This window comes from Salvelinus namaycush, unplaced genomic scaffold (assembly GCF_016432855.1).
Source record: "Salvelinus namaycush isolate Seneca unplaced genomic scaffold, SaNama_1.0 Scaffold204, whole genome shotgun sequence".
Taxonomy (NCBI): domain Eukaryota; kingdom Metazoa; phylum Chordata; class Actinopteri; order Salmoniformes; family Salmonidae; genus Salvelinus; species Salvelinus namaycush.
In genome coordinates this window covers 154,243-174,182 of record NW_024058831.1, presented here as the reverse complement: position 1 = coordinate 174,182, position 19,940 = coordinate 154,243, and the positions used below count along the sequence as shown (strand labels likewise).

Here is a 19,940-nt window from a genome sequence, read left to right as displayed (position 1 = left end):
GCCCTTGATGATGACTCTCCATTACACAGAAGTCATTGGATGAAGGCATCTTCTCCATGGGGTTTTCTTAAGAGTCCTGAAACTGAGTTTGTTGAGAGCATGGTTTTGGAAGCATAAGGACCTTTCATATCAGTGAGAAATAATTGCCAAACAAGGTTAAATTGATACACACCCTTTGTTGGGTTAGGGTTCCCACAAGGCCATATTTCCACAGAGCCACACGGTGGGGGGGTCAATACCCAGAAAACCTAGGTCAAACAGGGAAATGATTCCAATCGTCCCCCCCCCACCCCCCATAAGCGATTTTAGAAACACATAAAATAAGGGAAGTGTTTAATGTGGGTTTACCGTGGTGTAACATTTTTATAACCATGTAAACCTCTCACGGACAAGGTGACTTTTAGCAATATATTCGGCTCTATTTACGCTCATTTGAAAATGCTAATTAGCATCAAAGTAGACATAATGCAAAACATCTGTAGCCGACATCTTTGCTAACAGGTATTGTATCAATTTAAAACTTGCCCCAGACAGTTCAAAGAATTGTCAATTTAAAGAAGCGTAGCCAATTATTCATTACTACATTTAGCTAACATAGTTAAGAGATTCTTACCTTTGCCTCGATTCGGTAGTCTTGGCCAGATCATCATGGCATGTGGAGTTCTTTATGAAAACCACATTACCAGCTAATTAGCGTTTCATTTGTTGGGGGTAAATATAGGCAATATATTGATAAAAGTCAACTTGTCTGAGAGAGATTTTACACACCAGGGTAAACCTTCACGAAGCACAGCCCTTTAAGTGTTTCTAAAATCCACTAGTGGAAAAACGATTGGAACCATTTCCCTGACTGTGCTGTTTTGGCTTCGAGCCAATTCATCTTTAAACGGAACATGTAAGGTGGACTATAAGGAGTACGGACAGGCTCCTTTAGTTCATTATTGGGCTAATTATCTAGTTAATTAGACACTTATCTACCTCTTCTTCAAAGAGTGTAGATAGTTTAGCTATAACAGAGGAAATAAATTACACCAAGCAGGCATGGAAAGAGGAAATGTCCATTTGTGAGAGTAATTCATTTGTGCACGTGAAATTTGGGGCGATAAAACTGAACGTAAAATTCAAGTCATTGCAATCACCTACATGTGCAAATAATTGATTGCTCTCATTGGGAGAAAATGTCAAATATAATTCCAAACTTTTACATTAATTTATTTAAATTGATACTGGCGTCTATATTGCTCCCCTGCCAGCCCAAGATCCAAGTGCCTCTTTATAAATGCCTGGCCATTAATGTTGCGGCAGAGGCTGATACGTTGATGTGGTGGTCTAATCCATATATCGTAGAGACCGATGTTGTAGTGAATTCTGTGTGACACAAGTGGAGTCCTATTCATTGCGTATCCATGTGGTGCGCTTCTAATACCTAAACCTTATTTTTCTGATAATAATCGTATAATCTAACAAATGTTTTAGATTATATTTTTTTACGGTGACAACCCGCCACAGGTGCATTGCGATTTGCAGGCATTCATGACAGAACCGTGTTTATTTTTCCTTGTGTTGTGCAACATGTACAAGATCATACAGCTTGTGAAATTGTGTTCTGTTTATTTTTCTACAGTTGTGAAGTGACCCCATAGTATGGTCTTTGTCTTTCCAATGGCATTCCAGCCATGTAGTATATTTTGTCGTTACCTCTGTATCCTTATGAGAGGAGAGGGGAAACTATTAAGGCATCCCTTGCAGTAGTAAGATTCTAATATTGTCACAAAGGGCAGCTGACAGGCTGCGCCTCCTGTAATTTTAGCGCACACTGATGCAGGAGATAGATTTAACGGGCAATGGTTGGCAAGCACCCCCCTCCTAAAGACGCAGGGAGACTGAGAGAGGAGAGAGAGGGGTGTTGAGGGCAGTAGGCAAGAGAGAGTCAGAGAGAGTGAGAGTGGAGTCGTTTTGCTGTGGCTCCTCAGTAAACCCAAGTTAGAGACAGACAGGGCATTGTATTGACAGCAGCATGATCCTTATCACATTTGGACTCTATCTTCCACTATTGTTTTGTTATGTCTTGTCTCAGTCCTCTTTCCTGGACAATATTCTTTCATTCCCAGCAGGTAAGATATTGTGTGTGTGTACATGCGCATACTCATGCATGTGTGTGTGTGTTTATGTGTGTGTGTGTTTATGTGTGTGTGTTTATGTTTATGTGTGTGTGTGTGTGTGTTTATGTGTGTGTGTGTGTTTATGTGTGTGTGTGTGTTTATGTGTGTGTGTTTATGTGTGTGTGTGTGTGTTTATGTGTGTGTGTGTGTGTTTATGTGTGTGTGTGTTTATGTGTGTGTGTGTTTATGTGTGTGCGTGCAGGAATATGTCATGCACGGTTTTGACAAGCTGCAGTCCGACCCTGGGTAAACCCCATGTCATGTCTTATCCTGATTGTCTTTGCACTTTGAAGAAGTGTGTGTTCCTGTGTATTTTCCCTTAATTTATGGAATACGAAATGCTGTCAGAATGGAAATGTCTCTATAAATAGCGTCTGACAGTTCCTGACAGGGAGGCGGGCATATGGTGCTTCATATGTGTATTCAGTCAGAGCCAGGAGCAGCTCTCTCCAGTGTGGAGGACGACACGTATCATGTTACAGCTCCCAGTCTGAATATTCTGCTGTTCTTATTGTATTCTAGTTATTATGTGTTAGATTTGTAGAGCTATTTTACTTGTTGCTGTATATCTATGTAGATACCAGTTGTAGCGTCTAGTGTTGTCAATATCCTACCAGACCGTACATTTACAGATGACTTTCAGTTCAGCTGATGTTTGTTGTGAAGGGGAGGATCTGCTGATTGAGTGGATTTGAACTTGGCAGCTGCAACACCACTTCTTTGGCAATGCCTCTATGCAGGAGCTTTTACTTTATGGCTTGTTAGTGAGGTGTTGTCTGCTCTCTGCCTCTGCAGGATGCAGTAACATACAGATTCTATTACACACCTTACCATCCACTCTGATGCTGTTAGAAATAAGCCAACATTGAGTTTTCTTTAAGCCCCTTCAACTAGTTTTGACTCTATTCATTTCATTTGCCACTGATGTCAACATGACAAACAAATGTAATATTCTATTACAAGGGTATCCTCTGCAGCGTCGGTGTGTATTTATTTCCCATGTGACTGACTTACCGTACTGTCCACTACTTTCCCTAGCTCTCCAACAACAACCTGCCTTGGACCAGCAGAGGAAATTCAACCCCTGCTGTTTACTGAGTCCACCCCCACCCCCCCTGTTCCCTCCTCCTCCCTCACTGTGGCACCGCGGTGGTCATGTGAGTCCAAAGTCATGTGACTTGCCCATGTGACAAGTGTATGATTGTTGATTTGTCCTTGGGTGCTGTCCAAACCTCACTCCCTGGTTACGTTCCAAATGGCACCCTATTCCCTATTTAGCGTACTACATTTGATAGGGTTGTGGTCAAAAATAGGGGACTATAATGTATAGGGAACAGCGTGTCATTTGTGACTTAGCCTCACTCTTGCCCTCCTCCGCCACTGACTAAGAGCAGTAGGGATTTCTGATGATATAGTAGGTGTGTGCAGGAAGCAATGGATTAACGTGTCTCCCACGAGTGCTGACTGCAGATCAGGGTTGATGAGGGGAAACGACCTTAGAGGGTCCTCTTAGAGATACAACTCTGTCTGTTAGAAGGTCCTCTTAGAGATACAACTCTGTCTGTTAGAGGGTCCTCTTAGAGATACAACTCTGTCTGTTAGAGGGTCCTCTTAGAGATACAACTCTGTCTGTTAGAGGGTCCTCTTAGAGATACAACTCTGTCTGTTAGAGGGTCCTCTTAGAGATACAACTCTGTCTGTTAGAGGGTCCTCTTAGAGATACAACTCTGTCTGTTAGAGGGTCCTCTTAGAGATACAACTCTGTCTGTTAGAGGGTCCTCTTAGAGATACAACTCTGTCTGTTAGAGGGTCCTCTTAGAGATACAACTCTGTCTGTTAGAGGGTCCTCTCAGAGATACAACTCTGTCTGTTAGAGGGTCCTCTCAGAGATACAACTCTGTCTGTTAGAGGGTCCTCTCAGAGATACAACTCTGTCTGTTAGAGGGTCCTCTCAGAGATACAACTCTGTCTATCCTGTTAGAGGGTCCTCTCAGAGATACAACTCTGTATATCCTGTTAGAGGGTCCTCTTAGAGATACAACTCTGTCTATCCTGTGAGAAGGTCCTCTTAGAGATACAACTCTGTATATCCTGTTAGAGGGTCCTCTCAGAGATACAACTCTGTCTATCCTGTTATAGGGTCCTCTTAGAGATACAACTCTGTATATCCTGTTAGAGGGTCCTCTTAGAGATACAACTCTGTCTGTTAGAGGGTCCTCTTAGAGATACAACTCTGTATGTTAGAGGGTCCTCTCAGAGATACAACTCTGTATATCCTGTTAGAGGGTCCTCTTAGAGATACAACTCTGTCTATCCTGTTAGAGGGTCCTCTCAGAGATACAACTCTGTCTGTTAGAGGGTCCTCTCAGAGATACACCTCTGTCTGTTAGAGGGTCCTCTCAGAGATACAACTCTGTCTGTTAGAGGGTCCTCTTAGAGATACAACTCTGTCTATCCTGTTAGAGGGTCCTCTCAGAGATACAACTCTGTCTATCCTGTTAGAGGGTCCTCTCAGAGATACAACTCTGTCTATCCTGTTAGAGGGTCCTCTCAGAGATACAACTCTGTCTATCCTGTTAGAGGGTCCTCTCAGAGATACAACTCTGTCTATCCTGTTAGAGGGTCCTCTTAGAGATACAACTCTGTCTATCCTGTTAGAGGGTCCTCTTAGAGATACAACTCTGTCTATCCTGTTAGAGGGTCCTCTCAGAGATACAACTCTGTCTATCCTGTTAGAGGGTCCTCTCAGAGATACAACTCTGTCTATCCTGTTAGAGGGTCCTCTTAGAGATACAACTCTGTCTATCCTGTTAGAGGGTCCTCTCAGAGATACAACTCTGTATATCCTGTTAGAGGGTCCTCTCAGAGATACAACTCTGTCTATTAGAGGGTCCTCTCAGAGATACAACTCTGTCTGTTAGAGGGTCCTCTTAGAGATACAACTCTGTCTGTTAGAGGGTCCTCTCAGAGATACAACTCTGTCTGTTAGAGGGTCCTCTCAGAGATACAACTCTGTCTGTTAGAGGGTCCTCTCAGAGATACAACTCTGTCTGTTAGAGGGTCCTCTCAGAGATACAACTCTGTCTGTTAGAGGGTCCTCTCAGAGATACAACTCTGTCTGTTAGAGGGTCCTCTCAGAGATACAACTCTGTCTATCCTGTTAGAGGGTCCTCTCAGAGATACAACTCTGTCTGTTAGAGGGTCCTCTTAGAGATACAACTCTGTCTGTTAGAGGGTCCTCTCAGAGATACAACTCTGTCTGTTAGAGGGTCCTCTCAGAGATACAACTCTGTCTATCCTGTTAGAGGGTCCTCTCAGAGATACAACTCTGTCTGTTAGAGGGTCCTCTTAGAGATACAACTCTGTCTGTTAGAGGGTCCTCTTAGAGATACAACTCTGTCTGTTAGAGGGTCCTCTTAGAGATACAACTCTGTCTGTTAGAGGGTCCTCTTAGAGATACAACTCTGTCTGTTAGAGGGTCCTCTCAGAGATACAACTCTGTCTATCCTGTTAGAGGGTCCTCTCAGAGATACAACTCTGTCTATCCTGTTAGAGGGTCCTCTCAGAGATACAACTCTGTCTATCCTGTTAGAGGGTCCTCTCAGAGATACAACTCTGTCTATCCTGTTAGAGGGTCCTCTCAGAGATACAACTCTGTCTATCCTGTTAGAGGGTCCTCTTAGAGATACAACTCTGTCTATCCTGTTAGAGGGTCCTCTTAGAGATACAACTCTGTCTATCCTGTTAGAGGGTCCTCTTAGAGATACAACTCTGTCTATCCTGTTAGAGGGTCCTCTCAGAGATACAACTCTGTCTATCCTGTTAGAGGGTCCTCTTAGAGATACAACTCTGTCTATCCTGTTAGAGGGTCCTCTCAGAGATACAACTCTGTATATCCTGTTAGAGGGTCCTCTCAGAGATACAACTCTGTCTATTAGAGGGTCCTCTCAGAGATACAACTCTGTCTGTTAGAGGGTCCTCTTAGAGATACAACTCTGTCTGTTAGAGGGTCCTCTCAGAGATACAACTCTGTCTGTTAGAGGGTCCTCTCAGAGATACAACTCTGTCTGTTAGAGGGTCCTCTCAGAGATACAACTCTGTCTGTTAGAGGGTCCTCTCAGAGATACAACTCTGTCTGTTAGAGGGTCCTCTCAGAGATACAACTCTGTCTGTTAGAGGGTCCTCTCAGAGATACAACTCTGTCTATCCTGTTAGAGGGTCCTCTCAGAGATACAACTCTGTCTGTTAGAGGGTCCTCTTAGAGATACAACTCTGTCTGTTAGAGGGTCCTCTCAGAGATACAACTCTGTCTGTTAGAGGGTCCTCTCAGAGATACAACTCTGTCTATCCTGTTAGAGGGTCCTCTCAGAGATACAACTCTGTCTGTTAGAGGGTCCTCTTAGAGATACAACTCTGTCTGTTAGAGGGTCCTCTTAGAGATACAACTCTGTCTGTTAGAGGGTCCTCTTAGAGATACAACTCTGTCTGTTAGAGGGTCCTCTTAGAGATACAACTCTGTCTGTTAGAGGGTCCTCTCAGAGATACAACTCTGTCTGTTAGAGGGTCCTCTTAGAGATACAACTCTGTCTGTTAGAGGGTCGTCTCAGAGATACAACTCTGTATATCCTGTTAGAGGGTCCTCTCAGAGATACAACTCTGTCTGTTAGAGGGTCCTCTTAGAGATACAACTCTGTCTGTTAGAGGGTCCTCTTAGAGACACAACTCTGTCTATTAGAGGGTCCTCTTAGAGATACAACTCTGTCTATCCTGTTAGAGGGTCCTCTTAGAGATACAACTCTGTCTGTTAGAGGGTCCTCTTAGAGATACAACTCTGTCTGTTAGAGGGTCCTCTTAGAGATACAACTCTGTCTGTTAGAGGGTCCTCTTAGAGATACAACTCTGTCTGTTAGAGGGTCCTCTCAGAGATACAACTCTGTCTGTTAGAGGGTCCTCTTAGAGATACAACTCTGTCTGTTAGAGGGTCCTCTCAGAGATACAACTCTGTCTGTTAGAGGGTCCTCTCAGAGATACAACTCTGTCTGTTAGAGGGTCCTCTTAGAGATACAACTCTGTCTGTTAGAGGGTCCTCTTAGAGATACAACTCTGTCTGTTAGAGGGTCCTCTTAGAGATACAACTCTGTCTGTTAGAAGGTCCTCTCAGAGATACAACTCTGTCTTTTAGAGGGTCCTCTTAGAGATACAACTCTGTATATCCTGTTAGAGGGTCCTCTCAGAGATACAACTCTGTCTATCCTGTTAGAGGGTCCTCTTAGAGATACAACTCTGTCTATCCTGTTAGAGGGTCCTCTTAGAGATACAACTCTGTCTATCCTGTTAGAGGGTCCTCTCAGAGATACAACTCTGTCTGTTAGAGGGTCCTCTCAGAGATACAACTCTGTATATCCTGTTAGAGGGTCCTCTTAGAGATACAACTCTGTCTGTTAGAGGGTCCTCTCAGAGATACAACTCTGTCTATCCTGTTAGAGGGTCCTCTTAGAGATAAAACTCTGTATATCCTGTTAGAGGGTCCTCTCAGAGATACAACTCTGTCTATCCTGTTAGAGGGTCCTCTGTCGTTCTGCTCCTGAGCAAGGCAGTTAATCTACTGTTCCCCGGGCGCCGATGACGTGGATGTCGATTAAGGCAGCCCCCGCACCTCTCTAATTCAGAGGGGTTGGATTAAATGCAGAAGACACATTTCAGTTGAATGCATTCAGTTGTACACCTGACTAGGTATCCCCCTTTCCCCTTCCCTTTCCCGGAGATACAACCCTCAGTCTAGAGCCTAGACTGTAAACTCAAGAGGGGTGATGAGCAGAAGTTGACGCTGAATGATTGTGTAGAATCTGAAATTCAAATTGACAGATGACATGACACACAGCTGTCATTTTGATTGGCAAGTAGTGTACAAGTGATCCACAATCTTAACTGCATTGTAATTGTTCTTCAGTACCACAAACGGCTACTGATCATTTTATTATAAAATAAAGCAATGATTGAATGGAAGAGTGTTTTTGTGTGATTGGTTTAGAATGAGGAGTCCAGTAAGGGGGGAAATCACAGAGAAGATCCAGATACAGGGACGGAGCTGAAAGGTCCCAGCTGTGTCGCAGGCCCCCCTGGCCCCAGCGGACCCCCCGGTCCTCAGGTAGGTAAACCTATCCACCTCCAACTGTCTTACATTTACATTACATTTTAGTCATTTAGCAGACGCTCTTATCCAGAGCGACTTACAGTAGAGTGCATACATTTTATTACATTTCACATACTGAGACAAGGATATCCCTACCGGCCAAACCCTCCCTAACCCGGACGACGCTATGCCAATTGTGCGTCGCCCCACGGACCTCCCGGTTGCGGCCGGCTGCGACAGAGCCTGGGCGTGAACCCAGAGACTCTGGTGGCGCAGCTAGCACTGCGATGCAGTGCCCTAGACCACTGCGCCACCCCGGAGTCTTCTGTTAACGTTGTCATCCCACTGGCTTCATCAATTCAATATATATTTTTAAGCCCGATTTTGGCCAATACAGTTATAATACAGTTATAATGCAGATATTTGGAAGAGTATTTAATCAGGGTTTATCAGGTGGAGACAGTAGTTAGTTGCCTGAGCTTCCTTACTTGTCAGTAATGGTAGTATACAGGTGTTGGGGGTTGGCTAAGTCCTCTATAGGCCTCTAGCAGCTCTTTACCATCTGAGACCCGTGTCAGTTCCTTCTCCTCCCGTCCTGTTGTACCTCTAGACCTGGGGACAGGGACGGGGACGGGGACGGGGACGGGGATTACATGGAGCTCTGCAACACAGCAGCCCATTAATGCTCCACATTTAGACACGACACAAATAGCCTTTTTCCACTGGCTGCCACGACTCTCCGTCCCTCCACACACCATTCTTAGAAACAACCCAAACAGCCCGGTCTGCTTGGAAAGACATATTGACTGGAGCGAGTAAATTCCTGTATCGCCCTGTGTACACAACAACCTGGTTAGGCTGCATGTGATTAGTTTCAATGTGTTGCCGTGTGGAGGGTGGGTGGTGGTGTTGCCGTGTGGAGGGTGGGTGGTGGTGTTGCCGTGTGGAGGGTGGTGGTGGTGTTGCCGTGTGGAGGGTGGGTGGTGGTGTTGCCGTGTGGAGGGTGGGTGGTGGTGTTGCCGTGTGGAGGGTGGTGGTGGTGTTGCCGTGTGGAGGGTGGGTGGTGGTGTTGCCGTGTGGAGGGTGGGTGGTGGTGTTGCCGTGTGGAGGGTGGGTGGTGGTGTTGCCGTGTGGAGGGTGGTGGTGGTGTTGCCGTGTGGAGGGTGGTGTTGCCGTGTGGAGGGTGGTGTTGCCGTGTGGAGGGTGGTGTTGCCGTGTGGAGGGTGGTGTTGCCGTGTGGAGGGTGGTGTTGCCGTGTGGAGGGTGGTGTTGCCGTGTGGAGGGTGGTGGTGGTGTTGCCGTGTGGTGGTGGTGTTGCCGTGTGGTGGTGGTGTTGCCGTGTGGTGGTGGTGTTGCCGTGTGGAGGGTGGTGGTGGTGTTGCCGTGTGGAGGGTGGTGGTGGTGTTGCCGTGTGGAGGGTGGTGGTGGTGGTGTTGCCGTGTGGAGGGTGGTGGTGGTGGTGTTGCCGTGTGGAGGGTGGTGGTGTTGCCGTGTGGAGGGTGGTGGTGTTGCCGTGTGGAGGGTGGTGGTGGTGGTGTTGCCGTGTGGAGGGTGGTGGTGGTGGTGTTGCCGTGTGGAGGGTGGTGGTGGTGGTGTTGCCGTGTGGAGGGTGGTGGTGGTGGTGTTGCCGTGTGGAGGGTGGTGGTGGTGGTGTTGCCGTGTGGAGGGTGGTGGTGGTGGTGTTGCCGTGTGGAGGGTGGTGGTGGTGGTGTTGCCGTGTGGAGGGTGGTGGTGGTGGTGTTGCCGTGTGGAGGGTGGTGGTGGTGGTGTTGCCGTGTGGAGGGTGGTGGTGGTGGTGTTGCCGTGTGGAGGGTGGTGGTGGTGGTGTTGCCGTGTGGAGGGTGGTGGTGGTGGTGTTGCCGTGTGGAGGGTGGTGGTGGTGGTGTTGCCGTGTGGAGGGTGGTGGTGGTGGTGTTGCCGTGTGGAGGGTGGTGGTGGTGGTGTTGCCGTGTGGAGGGTGGTGGTGGTGGTGTTGCCGTGTGGAGGGTGGTGGTGGTGGTGTTGCCGTGTGGAGGGTGGTGGTGGTGGTGTTGCCGTGTGGAGGGTGGTGGTGGTGGTGTTGCCGTGTGGAGGGTGGTGGTGGTGGTGTTGCCGTGTGGAGGGTGGTGGTGGTGGTGTTGCCGGTGGTGGTGGTGGTGTTGCCGTGTGGAGGGTGGTGGTGGTGGTGTTGCCGTGTGGAGGGTGGTGGTGGTGGTGTTGCCGTGTGGAGGGTGGTGGTGGTGGTGTTGCCGTGTGGAGGGTGGTGGTGGTGGTGTTGCCGTGTGGAGGGTGGTGGTGGTGGTGTTGCCGTGTGGAGGGTGGTGGTGGTGGTGTTGCCGTGTGGAGGGTGGTGGTGGTGGTGTTGCCGTGTGGAGGGTGGTGGTGGTGGTGTTGCCGTGTGGAGGGTGGTGGTGGTGGTGTTGCCGTGTGGAGGGTGGTGGTGGTGGTGTTGCCGTGTGGAGGGTGGTGGTGGTGGTGTTGCCGTGTGGAGGGTGGTGGTGGTGGTGTTGCCGTGTGGAGGGTGGTGGTGGTGGTGTTGCCGTGTGGAGGGTGGTGGTGGTGTGTTGCCGTGTGGAGGGTGGTGGTGGTGTTGCCGTGTGGAGGGTGGTGGTGTTGCCGTGTGGAGGGTGGTGGTGTTGCCGTGTGGAGGGTGGTGGTGTTGCCGTGTGGAGGGTGGTGGTGTTGCCGTGTGGAGGGTGGTGGTGTTGCCGTGTGGAGGGTGGTGGTGGTGGTGTTGCCGTGTGGAGGGTGGTGGTGGTGGTGTTGCCGTGTGGAGGGAGGGTGGTGGTGTTGCCGTGTGGAGGGAGGGTGGTGGTGTTGCCGTGTGGAGGGAGGGTGGTGGTGTTGCCGTGTGGAGGGTGGTGGTGGTGGTGTTGCCGTGTGGAGGGTGGTGGTGGTGGTGTTGCCGTGTGGAGGGTGGTGGTGGTGGTGTTGCCGTGTGGAGGGTGGTGGTGGTGTTGCCGTGTGGAGGGTGGTGGTGGTGTTGCCGTGTGGAGGGAGGGTGGTGGTGTTGCCGTGTGGAGGGAGGGTGGTGGTGTTGCCGTGTGGAGGGAGGGTGGTGGTGTTGCCGTGTGGAGGGAGGGTGGTGGTGTTGCCGTGTGGAGGGTGGTGGTGGTGTTGCCGTGTGGAGGGTGGTGGTGGTGTTGCCGTGTGGAGGGTGGTGGTGGTGTTGCCGGTGTTGCCGTGTGGAGGTGGTGTTGCCGGTGTTGCCGTGTGGAGGGTGGTGGTGGTGTTGCCGTGTGGAGGGAGGGTTGTGGTGTTGCCGTGTGGAGGGTGGTGGTGGTGTTGCCGTGTGGAGGGTGGTGGTGGTGTTGCCGGTGTTGCCGTGTGGAGGTGGTGTTGCCGGTGTTGCCGTGTGGAGGGTGGTGGTGGTGTTGCCGTGTGGAGGGAGGGTTGTGGTGTTGCCGTGTGGAGGGTGGTGGTGGTGTTGCCGTGTGGAGGGTGGTGGTGGTGTTGCCGTGTGGAGGGAGGGTTGTGGTGTTGCCGTGTGGAGGGTGGTGGTGGTGTTGCCGTGTGGAGGGTGGTGGTGGTGTTGCCGTGTGGAGGGTGGGTGGTGGTGTTGCCGTGTGGAGGGTGGGTGGTGGTGTTGCCGTGTGGAGGGTGGGTGGTGGTGTTGCCGTGTGGAGGTTGGTGGTGGTGTTGCCGTGTGGAGGGTGGGTGGTGGTGTTGCCGTGTGGAGGGTGGTGGTGGTGTTGCCGTGTGGAGGGTGGTGGTGGTGGTGTTGCCGTGTGGAGGGTGGTGGTGGTGGTGGTGTTGCCGTGTGGAGGGTGGTGGTGGTGGTGGTGTTGCCGTGTGGAGGGTGGTGGTGGTGGTGGTGTTGCCGTGTGGAGGGTGGTGGTGGTGGTGGTGTTGCCGTGTGGAGGGTGGTGGTGGTGGTGGTGTTGCCGTGTGGAGGGTGGTGGTGGTGGTGGTGTTGCCGTGTGGAGGGTGGTGGTGGTGGTGTTGCCGTGTGGAGGGTGGGTGGTGGTGTTGCCGTGTGGAGGGTTTTGGTGGTGTTGCCGTGTGGAGGGTTTTGGTGGTGTTGCCGTGTGGAGGGTGGTGGTGGTGTTGCCGTGTGGAGGGTGGTGGTGGTGTTGCCGTGTGGAGGGTGGTGGTGGTGGTGTTGCCGTGTGGAGGGTGGTGGTGGTGGTGTTGCCGTGTGGAGGGTGGTGGTGTTGCCGTGTGGAGGGTGGTGGTGTTGCCGTGTGGAGGGTGGTGGTGTTGCCGTGTGGAGGGTGGTGGTGTTGCCGTGTGGAGGGTGGTGGTGTTGCCGTGTGGAGGGTGGTGGTGTTGCCGTGTGGAGGGTGGTGGTGTTGCCGTGTGGAGGGTGGTGGTGTTGCCGTGTGGAGGGTGGTGGTGTTGCCGTGTGGAGGGTGGTGGTGGTGGTGTTGCCGTGTGGAGGGTGGTGGTGGTGGTGTTGCCGTGTGGAGGGTGGTGGTGGTGGTGTTGCCGTGTGGAGGGTGGTGGTGGTGGTGTTGCCGTGTGGAGGGTGGTGGTGGTGGTGTTGCCGTGTGGTGGTGGTGTTGCCGTGTGGAGGGAGGGTGGTGGTGTTGCCGTGTGGAGGGAGGGTGGTGGTGTTGCCGTGTGGAGGGAGGGTGGTGGTGTTGCCGTGTGGAGGGTGATGGTGGTGTTGCCGTGTGGAGGGTGGTGGTGGTGGTGTTGCCGTGTGGAGGGTGGTGGTGGTGGTGTTGCCGTGTGGAGGGTGGTGGTGGTGTTGCCGTGTGGAGGGAGGGTGGTGGTGTTGCCGTGTGGAGGGAGGGTGGTGGTGTTGCCGTGTGGAGGGTGGTGGTGGTGTTGCCGTGTGGAGGGTGGTGGTGGTGTTGCCGTGTGGAGGGTGGTGGTGGTGTTGCCGTGTGGAGGGTGGTGGTGGTGTTGCCGGTGTTGCCGTGTGGAGGTGGTGTTGCCGGTGTTGCCGTGTGGAGGGTGGTGGTGGTGTTGCCGTGTGGAGGGAGGGTTGTGGTGTTGCCGTGTGGAGGGTGGTGGTGGTGTTGCCGTGTGGAGGGTGGTGGTGGTGTTGCCGTGTGGAGGGAGGGTTGTGGTGTTGCCGTGTGGAGGGTGGTGGTGGTGTTGCCGTGTGGAGGGTGGTGGTGGTGTTGCCGTTTGGAGGGTGGGTGGTGGTGTTGCCGTGTGGAGGGTGGGTGGTGGTGTTGCCGTGTGGAGGGTGGGTGGTGGTGTTGCCGTGTGGAGGTTGGGTGGTGGTGTTGCCGTGTGGAGGGTGGGTGGTGGTGTTGCCGTGTGGAGGGTGGTGGTGGTGGTGTTGCCGTGTGGAGGGTGGTGGTGGTGGTGGTGTTGCCGTGTGGAGGGTGGTGGTGGTGGTGGTGTTGCCGTGTGGAGGGTGGTGGTGGTGGTGTTGCCGTGTGGAGGGTGGTGGTGGTGGTGTTGCCGTGTGGAGGGTGGTGGTGGTGGTGTTGCCGTGTGGAGGGTGGGTGGTGTTGCCGTGTGGAGGGTTTTGGTGGTGTTGCCGTGTGGAGGGTGGTGGTGGTGTTGCCGTGTGGAGGGTGGTGGTGGTGTTGCCGTGTGGAGGGTGGTGGTGGTGTTGCCGGGTGGTGGTGGTGTTGCCGTGTGGAGGGTGGTGGTGGTGTTGCCGTGTGGAGGGTGGTGGTGGTGTTGCCGTGTGGAGGGTGGTGGTGGTGTTGCCGTGTGGAGGGTGGTGGTGGTGTTGCCGTGTGGAGGGTGGTGGTGGTGTTGCCGTGTGGAGGGTGGTGGTGGTGTTGCCGTGTGGAGGGTGGTTGTGGTGTTGCCGTGTGGAGGGTGGTGGTGGTGTTGCCGTGTGGAGGGTGGTGGTGTTGCTGTGTGGAGGGTGGTGGTGTTTTTGCCGTGTGTGTGGGTGGGTGGTGGTGCTGCTGTGTGGAGGGAGTTTGGGTGGGTGGTGGTGTTGCTGTGGGGAGGGAGTTTGGGTGGGTGGTGGTGTTGCTGTGGGGAGGGTGGAGGGAGTTTGGGTGGGTGGTGGTGTTGCTGTGGGGAGGGTGGAGGGAGTTTGGGTGGGTGGTGGTGGTGGTGTTGCTGTGGGGAGGGTGGAGGGAGTTTGGGTGGGTGGTGGTGGTGGTGTTGTAATGCAGCAGATCCTATAGTAATTCCAGAGTCCTATAAATGGCCACTTGCCTAGATGGCATTCTATCAGGGAGAGGAGAGCAGGATTGGTAGACTCTTCCGATATGTTTTTCACATCTGTATTCATACACAATTTAGCCTATACAGTATGGCACTACAACAAACACATTTGGTGTCAGTATGGATCCTGTACCTGCTCATTGAAATGACATTGTGAAGGGAAATAATACTTAGAATATTACTGGGATTGTAAATAATCAGTTGATGGCATAAAGACAGAAAAAGCCCATGTTCTGATTGGTTAGATATCTGATTATTGTTGACTTTCTACAGGGTCCAGCTGGGCTACCAGGTCTGAAGGGACCAAAAGGTGAAAAGGTAAGTGTAATTTATAAACAGTTTTTTTTACATTAGATGTTTAGTGAATGATTGAAAACTACCATTATACGAAGCGGAAAGGCCTTGTATAAAATAGCAGCAGTTATATCTCTCTCTCTCTGTCTCTCTCTCTCTCTCTCCACCTCCATCCAACGAACTTGTTGCCAGGGAGAACTGGGACGACCTGGACAAAAGGTGAGAGCACCCATTGATCATTCTATTAGCTCTGCTAAGTGGATTTGCTGAAAAATGAGATCCAGTCCCTCCTCAGTCTGTCTGGTGGGCTGTAACTCACGTCCCCGCCGCCTGCCGCCCGCCTGTCCCCCCGCTGCCCGCCTGTCCCCCCGCTGCCTGGTTATGAGCATTATGAAATTCAGAGAAAGACAAGCAGCACAACCTTGACATGATGCCAGGACAGCTAGGATACAGAGAGAGAAAGACAAGCAGCACAACCTGGACATGATGCCAGGACAGCTAGGACACAGAGAGAGCAAGACAAGCAGCACAACCTGGACACGATGCCAGGACAGCTAGGATACAGAGAGAGAAAGACAAGCAGCACAACCTGGACACGATGCCAGGACAGCTAGGACACAGAGAGAGAAAGACAAGCAGCACAACCTGGACATGATGCCAGGACAGCTAGGACACAGAGAGAGAAAGACAAGCAGCACAACCTGGACATGATGCCAGGACAGCTAGGATACAGAGAGAGAAAGACAAGCAGCACAACCTGGACACGATGCCAGGACAGCTAGGATACAGAGAGAGCAAGACAAGCAGCACAACCTGGACACGATGCCAGGACAGCTAGGATACAGAGAGAGAAAGACAAGCAGCACAACCTGGACATGATGCCAGGACAGCTAGGACACAGAGAGAGAAAGACAAGCAGCACAACCTGGACATGATGCCAGGACAGCTAGGACACAGAGAGAAAGACAAGCAGCACAACCTGGACATGATGCCAGGACAGCTAGGACACAGAGAGAGCAAGACAAGCAGCACAACCTGGACATGATGCCAGGACAGCTAGGACACAGAGAGAGAAAGACAAGCAGCACAACCTGGACACGATGCCAGGACAGCTAGGACACAGAGAGAGAAAGACAAGCAGCACAACCTGGACACGATGCCAGGACAGCTAGGACACAGAGAGAGAAAGACAAGCAGCACAACCTGGACATGATGCCAGGACAGCTAGGATACAGAGAGAAAGACAAGCAGCACAACCTGGACACGATGCCAGGACAGCTAGGATACAGAGAGAGAAAGACAAGCAGCACAACCTGGACACGATGCCAGGACAGCTAGGACACAGAGAGAGAAAGACAAGCAGCACAACCTGGACACGATGCCAGGACAGCTAGGATACAGAGAGAAAGACAAGCAGCACAACCTGGACACGATGCCAGGACAGCTAGGACACAGAGAGAGAAAGACAAGCAGCACAACCTGGACACGATGCCAGGACAGCTAGGATACAGAGAGAGAAAGACAAGCAGCACAACCTGGACACGATGCCAGGACAGCTAGGATACAGAGAGAGCAAGACAAGCAGCACAACCTGGACACGATGCCAGGACAGCTAGGACACAGAGAGAGCAAGACAAGCAGCACAACCTGGACATGATGCCAGGACAGCTAGGACACAGAGAGAGAAAGACAAGCAGCACAACCTGGACACGATGCCAGGACAGCTAGGATACAGAGAGAGTTAGACAAGCAGCACAACCTGGACACGATGCCAGGACAGCTAGGATACAGAGAGAGTTAGACAAGCAGCACAACCTGGACACGATGCCAGGACAGCTAGGATACAGAGAGAGAAAGACAAGCAGCACAACCTGGACACGATGCCAGGACAGCTAGGATACAGAGAGAGAAAGACAAGCAGCACAACCTGGACACGATGCCAGGACAGCTAGGACACAGAGAGAGAAAGACAAGCAGCACAACCTGGACACGATGCCAGGACAGCTAGGATACAGAGAGAGCAAGACAAGCAGCACAACCTGGACACGATGCCAGGACAGCTAGGATACAGAGAGAGAAAGACAAGCAGCACAACCTGGACACGATGCCAGGACAGCTAGGACACAGAGAGAGCAAGACAAGCAGCACAACCTGGACACGATGCCAGGACAGCTAGGACACAGAGAGAGAAAGACAAGCAGCACAACCTGGACACGATGCCAGGACAGCTAGGACACAGAGAGAGAAAGACAAGCAGCACAACCTGGACACGATGCCAGGACAGCTAGGACACAGAGAGAGCAAGACAAGCAGCACAACCTGGACATGATGCCAGGACAGCTAGGATACAGAGAGAGCCGCTGAGGTAGAAGATGGATAGAATCATTCTGCTGAGTTGGAGAGGAGAGTGGATGAACCTCCCACCCCATCCCCAACAGATGAGGAACTTATAGTCACCCTGTTAGCTCCTGAAACCTATCCAGCTTCACTGGGCCCTGTTCAGGAGGGTGCAGCGTTACAGCACCTTCACATAGAGATGTATAGCATAGAAAATAGATGATTGTCGGAGGGACAGGGGAGGAGTGAGACCTGTCAGAAGAGAAGTGTGGTCCTAATCAATTGGTGGCTGCAGTTATGTATTAAAACAGTTCCGTTGGGAGAGCTTCACCCTGCGTCCCAAATGGCACCCTATTCCCTTTATAGTTCACTACTTTTGACCAGGGCCCATCAGTCACTGCCCTGCTCTGTCTGAGCTGCAGGGCTGGCTGTGTACAGCAGCAGCATTGCAGTGCAATTTAGCTTAGTGCTCGAGCCAGACCATAAATCATTTTATTTCCCACAAGCAGAGGGCCGTCCTGTTCTATATATACGGCCTATCATTTAATTAAAGAGGACAGAGTGACAGACCTTGTTAAAGTCCTTCTCTCTCTCCACATGGCGGACCAGGGTAAAAACAGAACACAGGTTGTCATGTCAACATCCCGACCGGCTTATGGAATTCTCTGTAACTATTCAGAACAGCCATGTTTGTAACTCCTGCTGTATGTTACTTCTATGATATTACACATGGACATATTATACTGTACACTACACAGCTTACATGGATAGCTGCTGATTCATTCAATAATGCTTTTTTAAATGATGCTAGGTCAGCTGGTCATTTTTTCTATATGGCCGTCTTCATGCCCTGTGTTTTCTAGTCAGTTCAGAACTTGTGGTCTGGTTAAAGTAGTGTTCTAACGGTTCTGATATGGCTCAGCTATTCCCACACACACCCTATGTACCGTACACACGAGGCTGCAGAGGGGAGGACGGCTCATAATAACATCCGGAACGGCACAAATGGAATGGCATCAAACACCTGGAAACCATGGAAACCATGTGTTTGATGTATTTGATACCATTCCACAAAGTCCGCTCCAACCATTACCACGAGTCCGTCCTCCCCAATTGAGGTGCCACCAACCTCCTGTGGTACTGTGATAACTGTAAAGAGTCTGCTAAATCAGACATTCCCAAAGTGGAGGTACTGCAGGGAGTCTGCTAAATCAGACATTCCCAAAGTGGAGGTACTGCAGGGAGTCTGCTAAATCAGACATTCCCAAAGTGGAGGTACTGCAGGGAGTCTGCTAAATCAGGCATTCCCAAAGTGGAGGTACTGCAGGGAGTCTGCTAAATCAGACATTCTCAAAGTGGAGGTACTGCAGGGAGTCTGCTAAATCAGGCATTCCCAAAGTGGAGGTACTGCAGGGAGTCTGCTAAATCAGACATTCCCAAAGTGGAGGTACTGCAGGGAGTCTGCTAAATCAGGCATTCCCAAAGTGGAGGTACTGCAGGGAGTCTGCTAAATCAGACATTCCCAAAGTGGAGGTACTGCAGGGAGCCTGCTAAATCAGGCATTCCCAAAGTGGAGGTACTGCAGGGAGTCTGCTAAATCAGGCATTCCCAAAGTGGAGGTACTGCAGGGAGTCTGCTAAATCAGGCATTCCCAAAGTGGAGGTACTGCAGGGAGTCTGATTCTTATTTTTTTAACAATAATAATACATTAATTTAATAAAATGTTTTTCAATTAATATTGCTGGCAACAACCGATTAAACACATTTTGCAGAAGGGATCTGTGAAAAGTGCTTAGACTAGAGGGTGCAATACAATACAATGTATTATTCAACCACAATTTCTGTTAAACCTTAGACTCAGAGCCTGGGACACACTGCAGCAGGGATTTTGGCCCACTCCTCCATACAGACCTTCTCCAGATCCTTCAGGTTTCGGGGCTGTCGCTGGGCAATACGGACTTTCAGCTCCCTCCAAAGATTTTCTATTGGGTTCAGGTCTGGAGACTGGCTAGGCCATTCCATGACCTTGAGATGCTTCTTACGGAGCCACTCCTTAGTTGCCCTGGCTGTGTGTTTCGGGTCGTTGTCATGCTGGAAGACCCAGCCACGACCCATCTTCAATGCTCTTACTGAGGGAAGGAGGTTGTTGGCCAAGATCTCGCAATACATGGCCCCATCCATCCTCCCCTCAATACGGTGCAGTCGTCCTGTCCCCTTTGCAGAAAAGCATCCCCAAAGAATGATGTTTCCACCTTCGTGCTTCACGGTTGGGATGGTGTTCTTGGGGTTGTACTCATCCTTCTTCTTCCTCCAAACACAGCGAGTGGAGTTTAGACCAAAAAGCTCTATTTTTGTCTCATCAGACCACATGACCTTCTCCCATTCCTCCTCTGGATCATCCAGATGGTCATTGGCAAACTTCAGACGGGCCTGGACATGCGCTGGCTTGAGCAGGGGGACCTTGCGTGCGCTGCAGGATTTTAATCCATGACGGCGTAGTGTGTTACTAATGGTTTTCTTTGAGACTGTGGTCCCAGCTCTCTTCAGGTCATTGACCAGGTCCTGCCGTGTAGTTCTGGGCTGATCCCTCACCTTCCTCATGATCATTGATGCCCCACGAGGTGAGATCTTGCATGGAGCCCCAGACCGAGGGTGATTGACCGTCATCTTGAACTTCTTCCATTTTCTAATAATTGCGCCAACAGTTGTTGCCTTCTCACCAAGCTGCTTGCTTATTGTCCTGTAGCCCATCCCAGCCTTGTGCAGGTCTACAATTTTAGCCCTGATGTCCTTACACAGCTCTCTGGTCTTGGCCATTGTGGAGAGGTTGGAGTCTGTTTGATTGAGTGTGTGGACAGGTGTCTTTTATACAGGTAACGAGTTCAAACAGGTGCAGTTAATACAGGTAATGAGTGGAGAACAGGAGGGCTTCTTAAAGAACAACT

At 50.9% G+C, this 19,940-nt stretch overlaps 1 protein-coding gene across 1 annotated transcript in view; it reads left to right on the top strand.

Annotated features, from left to right (window-relative positions):
* The first annotated feature begins 1,704 nt into the window (after nt 1-1,704).
* The window catches only part of LOC120038028 (acetylcholinesterase collagenic tail peptide-like), a 32,034-nt gene continuing 13,798 nt past the window's right edge, over nt 1,705-19,940 (top strand). Inside the window, exons 1-5 of the mRNA XM_038983972.1 lie at nt 1,705-2,114; nt 3,201-3,319; nt 8,194-8,310; nt 14,638-14,682; nt 14,851-14,877. Of these exons, the coding sequence (XP_038839900.1) occupies nt 2,018-2,114; nt 3,201-3,319; nt 8,194-8,310; nt 14,638-14,682; nt 14,851-14,877 (405 nt within the window). The 5' untranslated portion in view covers nt 1,705-2,017. The remainder of the gene's footprint in view (nt 2,115-3,200; nt 3,320-8,193; nt 8,311-14,637; nt 14,683-14,850; nt 14,878-19,940) is intronic.